Source organism: Lactuca saligna, chromosome 3 (assembly GCF_052625555.1).
Source record: "Lactuca saligna cultivar CGN05327 chromosome 3, ASM5262555v1, whole genome shotgun sequence".
Lineage (NCBI taxonomy): Eukaryota > Viridiplantae > Streptophyta > Magnoliopsida > Asterales > Asteraceae > Lactuca > Lactuca saligna.
The window spans coordinates 49,529,759-49,538,488 of NC_136419.1; the positions used below are offsets into that span (position 1 = coordinate 49,529,759).

The 8,730-nt window shown below is 34.6% G+C and overlaps 1 protein-coding gene across 1 annotated transcript; it reads right to left on the reverse strand.

Moving 5' to 3' along the window:
* Positions 1–1,521: 1,521 nt before the first annotated feature.
* LOC145036482 (alpha/beta hydrolase domain-containing protein VTE7-like) lies at positions 1,522–4,215 on the reverse strand. The gene is made up of 10 exons (XM_078984939.1): positions 3,731–4,215; positions 3,182–3,276; positions 3,014–3,111; positions 2,857–2,906; positions 2,658–2,753; positions 2,477–2,566; positions 2,289–2,381; positions 2,110–2,205; positions 1,945–2,010; positions 1,522–1,840 (listed from the first exon to the last, which is right to left on the reverse strand). The coding sequence occupies exons 1-10, from the start codon at positions 3,920–3,922 to the stop codon at positions 1,664–1,666; spliced, it is 1,053 nt and encodes a 350-aa protein (XP_078841065.1). The 5' UTR covers positions 3,923–4,215; the 3' UTR covers positions 1,522–1,663.
* Positions 4,216–8,730: the final 4,515 nt, after the last annotated feature.

Consider the following 8,730-nt stretch of genomic DNA (forward strand, 5'->3'; position numbering starts at 1 on the left):
ATATATATATATATATATATATATATATATATATATATATATCTTTGAATCACCATGAATTTAATATTTGACAATTAAGATGTTCTTAAATATATAATAAACCAAATATTTGGTAAAAGATGGTAAAGGTTTGAAATTTCAAAAATAAAATTAGTGAGTAAAGTAAATATCATTAATGAAAAAGTCTAAAAGTACATAATATACTAAATAAACACTCAATAAATAATGAGCTTGTAATAGAAAAACAGAATCATGTGTTCTATAGTACTAACATCTTCAAGTGTTATTTCAGTAGGACCCTAGAGGATGTCTAATTCACAATGCAATTAGTTCAGGATCGGCAATACTATCCAATAAAAATCTGATTTTTCAATAGTCAGATTTAGTATAAACTTTATTTTTACTTAAGACCATATCATAGTTGTATAGACTTTATTAAATAAAAAACCATGATTGCTATCTATCAACCTCTTCAACTATTTTATTTTATTTTATATATATATATTTTTTTATAATTATTTTTTATTCATTTATATTTTATTAGTTTTTAGTATTTTAGAAAATAAAATCTAAATTAGTGAATATTAGCTCTATTAAGAGGGTGTTTGGCTTATCTTTTGAGAGACAAAAAGTTTTTTTTAAAAAAATAGAAAAGAAAAGATATTTGGTAAAAACATTTTAAAAGCTACTTTTTGAATTTTAATATAAGAAAAACTCACTTTTTGAAAAAGTTAGGAATCTAACTTTTTGAACCTTTTCCCAAAAGTCTTTTTGACCTCTCAAAAGATAAGTCAAACATCCCTAAGTGCTTAATTTTCAAACTAAATAGAAGTTCGTGATATGTCGTAACTAGATAATAACCTTTAGAAAAACCAACTAAAATAGTTTTCTTCTTTTCCACAAAATCCCAAATTAAAGATGTGAAATGTCGTAACTAGATTATCAAGAACTAGTCTCCAAATTTTATCGTAAAATCTTGTTTTTGCAACACTTAATATAAAAACATCGGAATTAACTTTATTAAATTTATAGATCCAAACCACAGCAATTAAAGATGAAACCATCCTAATTATAAAAAGACAAGATCCTACTAATCAACATGTACAACTAAAAACAAAAGATTGCAATAGTACTAGACTGTATGTCAATGATGTTCTACCTAATTCGAAATGAATGGATGAAGTTGTAACATTTTATAAGACATTATGTCATCGGGATTTTGTGTTGAATAAACAAAAGTTTTGAGGCTCAATTTGAAGCTAAACAAACAATTTTTAAGCTTTGCATGAGATTTTTCTAATAGACAAATAACGAATTTCTTATGGTTTAAGAGACTAAATATTTAAATATTCGACAATAAAATAAATACTAAATAGTTGAGATTGGATCTAAGATCATAAGACCCCAGTACAGATATTGTTTTAAGATTTTCCTAGTGTAGTTGTGATTGTTTTTCATTTATCGAGTATTAAGGTTGTAACATTTTAAGATCAAGATCTACAGATCACTAGCAACATAAAGTTCAAACAATCAACCACAGCTTTAAACATCTAATGAATAATTAAAACACAGGAAACCTATGTTTCTTATTTACAAAATCCCAAATCTCTACAAGATAAACCAATCCTAACACACACTTGAAAAAGTTTCAACTTATATAAATCTATTCAAACTGAGGAACCAATACCTTCTCTTCCTTCTTCAAAAACACTGGAACATTTTTCGTCTCAATGAAATCTTTAATCAAATTTGCCACATCATCTGGTTTCTCAACATGTGGGAGATGTCCACATTTTGGAATTTGGCGAATTATAGCATTTGGAAGCTCACAATGTAATTGCTGCATTATAATATTATATTACTTATAATATTTAATAATCACCAATATTCAACAACAGGGATAAATTTTAATTACATAAAATAAAAAAAAAAAGAGACACTAACCACTGCAAGTTTGCTGTCAATGATTTGATCATCTTCACCCCATATTATAAGTGTTTTATTCAGAACCTGGTGATTAATAATAATAATTACAATACATTATCAGATTCATAAAGAACATAAATAATCAAATGTAAAGAATTGTTTATATGAAGAAATAAAACAAACCTGATTGATTTGGGAAGTGACATTGAAGCCCCCACTGTTCATGAAGTCAACAGTAGCGTCTTCCCACCAAGGTAAAAGACAATGTAAGCGTCCAATCTGGAAGAGTAACGAATAAGGTGTGAAATTGAGGGACTAAAATCGGAAAGTGTTGAAAGTGGAAGGGGAGAAAAAGAACTTACACGAGTCCAGTCTAAGCATGTGTTGAATGGAAGAGAATTAAAAGTCAAACTAGTTGCATAAAGACGCAATGGGAGGCTCTTTAACACAGAGACCTAGCGTTTGTTTTTCACACAGAGAACTAAAAGTCAAAATCGGTTCAGGTGGTGGTCAAAAAGTCAAAATTAATGGAATTATTTAACATACTCACACCAGCATAAGCTACAAATTTGGGTAACCTCGAGAGGCTTCCAGTGCCTTCTGCATAAACACTTGCATCAAGCAGAATCAGCTTATCAACCTGTAAAAACATCAAAATAAATTCCTCTAAATAATACAATAATACAAAATCAAATTCAAAAAATGTGTTGCTTTATATCGTTCATGCTTACAGCTTCTGGATGGTTGACTGCAAAGTCAATTGCAACTGCTGCTCCAAGACTCGGTCCCACTAACAACATAGGCTTCCCAATGTAGGATTTCCAAAACTAAATCATAAACAAAACACAATCACATTTTCATTGCTTCATAATTCATATACCATGTAAATGGGGCCCACAAGAACTCGACTAGTAAAAGATGATTGGGAACCTGATAGAGGTGATCCCGCTTGGATTCTACGTTACATAGTGGAAGCTTTTCTGATAAAGTGTAAAAAAAAATTAAATAAATAACAAGAAACAAAATCAAACTACAAGTTTGCTTTTATAATCCGATATATGAAGATGAAAAAAGATAAAAAGATAACCCAAGTTAGAGAAGCCCCATCCCAGAATATCAACTGCCCATGTCTCAAATCCAGCCTGCTCAAGAAGTGGCAGTGTGTATCTCCATTCCAAACAAGAACTGAAGAACAAGGGGTAGATTGGTAAATTCAATTATGAAAGTAGCATATTTGAAATCAATGATTGTATACCTGTCAAACCCATGAAGTAGAACAAGGGGATTGTCTGTGTCCTTAATCTTTGGCTTCACACAACTACTCATAACACAAGTATTTGAGATGCTAAGCTGCAAATCAATAGGAAACACAGTATGAAATTAAGCATCCATCAGATTTGAAAATATATTTGACATCAACCATGATATAAGACAATTATTACTTTATATGTTTGATTAGACAAGAAAAGTGAGCTAGAAATGGAGTACAGTGATGCCTATTTGGTACACTTTTTTCTGAAGTACCAAATGTGAGAGAAGGAAAATTACAAAATGCAAAAAGCTCAATCAACAGAAAGAAGTGAGTACCAGAACCAGAAATGTCTTTTTGGGTTCAAAATCAACGTATCAATTATTACTCCCTAAAGTGAAAAGTAAGTTTGACATTTTCCTGTATTTAGTAATTCTTTCAAAGCATAATTTACAGGAAAAAGAACTAAAAATATCGAAGCACCGATGTCAATTGTCAACCTAGAAATCAAAACGAATTCGAAACAAAAAAAATCGATAGATAAGGAGTGTTCACCTCCACAGGCAGTCGCTCAATCCTTGAAGCTAATCTTCGAGCAAAAGGGTCCTTAATCTTCTCCATTTCTTTGGGCAGAAACGGAGGGAAAACCTCCGCCCATACTCCGACAACCGGCGGTGTGCGGCAATTAGGGGTTTTTACTATCCCCATTGGTGAGAAAGAAGCGGAAATGGTGGTGGCGATGAACATGATTTAGTGAACGCCAGTGACCAGTCGATAGGCGGAAGGCGGAGGAAGGAGGAGATTGAGAGCGTTCAAGAGGATGGTGGGGTTGTATGGTACTTGTAGAAGGTAGTTTAATTGTCTACGGGAGTACAGACGTCAAAGATTTTAGACCTTCTGGTCCACCATGTTCTATCTCGGGAGTAGTATCCTGCCACTGCCACGCCTCACGCACAAGTTATTCATTACTCGTTCAGCCGTTTGTGCTTCTTCTCCATTTTTAGATTGTTAGAAGTGGCAAACAATAGCATATGGTAGAGGTGGGGGTGGGGTGGTTATCTTTTTATTTTTTTTCTAAGTGATAATTCTTTTGAATTTGTTTATGGCTTACATTAATCGTATATTCATGACAAAATTGCACAAAATATATTTTGGTTAGCATTGTTAGTTTTGTTTAGGGATAATGACTTGAAAAGGTAACGAACTTTCGATTTTTGTCACATTTAGTCATTAAATTTTTTTTCATTATCTATTTGCCATTGAACTATTGAAACTGTTCACATTTTACCCTTATGACCGACTGTTACCAGTCATAAGGGTAAAATGTGAACAGTTTCAATAGTTTAGTGGCAAATAGATAATGAAAAAAAGTTTAGTGACTAAATGTGAACAAAATCGAAAGTTTATTTCCCTCTAAAAAGTTCAATGACTAAATGTGAACAAACTTCCTATTGTATTATATTTTAGCAAAATTATTTATTTTTGTTTAATTGTAGCAACATTTGTTGATGAAGAAATCTATGAAATAAAAAAACAAAATGTAACATCCGGATTTCCAAGTATCATCATTTAAGTATTTTTCTTTTGAGTTAAGAAGAGAGACTCGATGAGTTAACGCCTCAACTCGTCGAGTAAGGTCGCGACTGATGACTCGGATTAATGAATGGACTTGACGAGTCGATGAGGCGACTCGACGAGTCCGCGCTATTGGCAGAAACCCTAAATCTTTGGGCTCGAGCCATATTTAAAGGCACTTATGGCCTTCAATTGCCAATACCTTTCCCATAAGTGAGAACCCTAGCGAGCTTGAGTGTGTAGAGTGAGAGGAAGGGCTATCTTGAGCTTTTTGGTGTGATAGATATGGACCCTTCTAGGTTCAGAGAGCCGAGAATATGAAGCTTTAGTAGAGTAAACCTTGGGGTTCAAAGTTATGAAGCATTTATGGTATATATAGTTACTTTCATCTTACACATAGATATGAAGTATTTTCTATAAATTACATGTTATGTGCGCATATTATTTGAATACTTGCTATCTATGTTGGATAAACGATTTTATACATGTTTTAAAAGATTTAAACGGTATATTTATTTTATATCTACAAATATGTTGTGGATGAAACATGGGTAGATGAAATAGTTGGTGTGTGATGAAATAAAATGATGAGAGATAGGTGATGATAGAAAGGTGGTGATAATTAGGTAAATAGATGATGATGAATATGTGATGTAGGATGAAAGGAGATACCATAACCTTTACCAGCAATGTGGCGATATAGTCATCTACCAGAGTATAGATGGCGACCACAAACTATTCTAGACAACCTAGTGGAAACACCAGCAGACCCATAACCTGTAGGTGGTGAATTACGAGTTCAGGCGATGTTGTAACTACGTATTCATGTGATGATACTCTAACCCCTTACTACGAATTACAATTTCAAACGATGTTGTAACTACATATTCATGGGATGTCACAAATTTCGCATGCCAAACCAATGGTCATAATTCACATCAATGAGAATGGTTCATTTTTTTTTGTAAAACCAAAAGCAGATTGGAAATTTTGATGTAATTATTTTGGAAAATGTCAAACCATTGGTTTTTTATTTCGGTTTTGGTTTTTTGTTTTTTTTTAATATATTTTTAGGGTTTTGTTTTGTTTTGTTGTTTTTTTTTTTTTTTTTATTTCATAGATTTCTTCATCAACAAATGTTGCTACAATTTAACAAAAATAAATAATTTGCTAAAACATAATACAAGAGGAGGTTTGTTCACATTTAGTCATTGAGCTTTTTAGAGGGAAACGAACTTTCGATTTTGTTCATATTTAGTCACTAAACTTTTTTTCATTATCTGTTTGCCATTGAACTATTGAAACTGCTCACATTTTACCCTTATGACCGGCAACAGCCGGTCATAAGGGTAAAATGTGAACAGTTTCAATAGTTCAATGGCAAATAGATAACGAAAAAAAGTTTAGTGACTAAATGTGACAAAAGTCAAAAGTTTGTTACCCTTTCAAGTCATTATCCCTTTTGTTTAAAAATGTTTGGCCGAACCGTCTAAATTTTTCATTTTGTTGTGAATTTAATCCAGTTTTTTATAAACTAATAACTATTTTGCCCTTTGTTTCTTTTTCTTCTCTCTCTCTCTCTCTCTCTCTCTCTGTCTCTCTCTCTCGGCCAAATAAGAATAAATTGGTGGTTGTCGCCGGCCTAGGCTGCCCCTCTGCCTCCCACCGGTCAGGTAGCACCACCCTAAACACCCGCTTCGATCGTTGTTGCCCTTCATCTGAATCTCTACGAGAGAAAGGAGATCGGGATCTGAAAGTTAGGGTTTCTTGGCGGCTAGGGTTTTCAAATGGGGCGTTTAATGACTAGAAATCGAAGGGGAGACACATGGGGTTGCTCCGGCGGCTTCTGCCGTTTCGTTCTACAACATCAATCAGCGACGGTGGTTCCACAATAACAGCGTTGGTGGTGGCAGGGGTTGATCTGGCGGCTTCTGCTGCTACATTCCTTGTTGTTCTGACGAGCTTGACGAGAGGGAGGGCAGCAAGGCGATGGTTGGAACTTGAGCTTGTTCCAATTCAGCAGAAAAAAAGGAGATTAGAGATAGTGGTGTCTTGCGGTGGTTGAGGAAGAACTCTGACTGTAGCAGTACTGGGAGCTTTTGGTTGGTGTTTGTTTAACATAACAGAAGGAAGTGGGTGGTTGGAGTGGTGGTTTTCGGTGGTTACAGTGGTGGTGAGTGGTGAAGTGGCAGGTTGTTCTCGGAAGGGAAAAGAACAACGGAGGAAGGGAGAGGGAGGTGGCACCGGTGATAATCGGTGTTTCTTGGTGGCCGGAAAATAGCTCCACCTCCGATGGAGTTCTCTTGCTCGAAAATGAAGAAGAAGGAGGAGGGATAATCCACCTCCTTTAACTGGTAGGATATGAATAAGAAGAAGAAGAGGGATTTGTGACGTTAGAGAGAGGGGGAGAGAGACAGAGAGAGAGGGAGAGAGAGAGAGAGAGAGAGATTTCATTTTAATTTTTTTAATTTTATTGTATAAAATTATAATAATAAAATAGAAAAACCAAATTTTCTTTTTTATTTTTTCTTTTAATAAAAAAAAGTAATTAAATAATAAAAAAACTGAAAAAGAAAAAAAAATAAGGGCAAAATAGTCATTATGAAAAAGTTTATAGAAAACTGGACTAAACTCGCAACAAAATGAAAATTTTGGACCTCTGGTGCTAGTTGAAACATTTTTGGACCAAAGTGACAATTTTCAGCTAACCACAGGGACCATTTATGCAGTTTTGTCTATATTCTAACGTCCGCAGATTCAGGCTAGTCAATTTAAAGAAGATAAACGTCAAAAATGACTTTTTGCTAGAAGATTATTTAGAATACATAATCTTACCTAATTTGTACTATATACCACAAGGTTTCCGTACATATAAAGAACGCTTAAATCTGAGTTATAATGAATAAGTTATGACATGTCGAAGTTTCGCGACAAAACCGGAACGATACCGGGAATCGTAAAAAGTGAGTTTACGATAAATTATTTTTTAGCCTTAGGAGTCTAAATGAAAGTTGTAGAGTACGTCTCCACCTACGCGTGGATATAAATAACATCAAAAACGGAGCTCGTAATGACCTTCGAAGATGCAGCTGTCTGAGAGCATGACACGTGTCAGAAACCCTAATTTGACTGGACTCACGATGTGAGCCTCTTTTCTCACAACGTGAGGCGTCAAAACGCCACTTTTCAAGGCTAGAATGCAGATGGCAAGTCTACGGAACGAGCTCACGACGTGAGCATCAATCCTCACGACGTGAGGAGTCAAACAGACATTAATCGAGCCTAGAAGACACACGACAAGCCTAGGGGATGACCACGATCAAAGTCATGATGTGAACATACATGGTTCACGACGTGAATGTTGAGTTTCAGCCCCTATAAATATAAAGCAAGGTTGTCGTATTTTGTTTACAAACTCTACTTCCTCTCACTTTAAAACCCTTCTTTAGCCTACTTTTAACCCACCCCCCCCCCCCCCCCCCACCGCGAAAGCCCCCGGTATCATCCCGACACCCAAAGCAAGTCCCGACGCCCTGGAGATCCCGAGAAAAAGAGTTTTTTGAGTCGAAACTCTACCCGCATGAAGGACGTTTTTGGAGAAAACATCTCGGTTTTATCGAAAATCATCGTTTTAAGAGACGAAGTGCTGCCCGATTATCATTAAATCAAGTGAGTGTGTAGTCACTTTCATCTTACACATAGATATGAAGTATTTTATATAAAATGCGTGCTATGTGAATATATATTGTTTGTTTATTTGAGATGGATGTTGAATGAATGCTTTCTACAGGTTTTAAATAATTTAAATTATATATGTATTTTATATGTACAAAAATGTTGGGTAAAACATGGATAGATGAAATAGTTGGTATGTGATGAAAGATGAGTTGGATAAATGAGATGATCAGTGATATAGATCATAAGATGAGGGTGAGGGGTAAAATATGAGAGAAGCACTTACCCAAACATTGGCCCTCATC

Bases quoted from the DNA above. Each gene is read 5' to 3' on its own strand.
- LOC145036482 (XM_078984939.1), bottom strand. From the start codon at position 3,922: ATGTTCATCGCCACCACCATTTCCGCTTCTTTCTCACCAATGGGGATA. The intron at 3,112-3,181 runs GTATACAATCAT...CTTGTTCTTCAG, and splicing joins CTACTTCATGGGTTTGACAG to TTCTTGTTTGGAATGGAGAT. The intron at 2,567-2,657 runs GTAAGCATGAAC...ATGTTTTTACAG, and splicing joins CAGTCAACCATCCAGAAGCT to GTTGATAAGCTGATTCTGCT.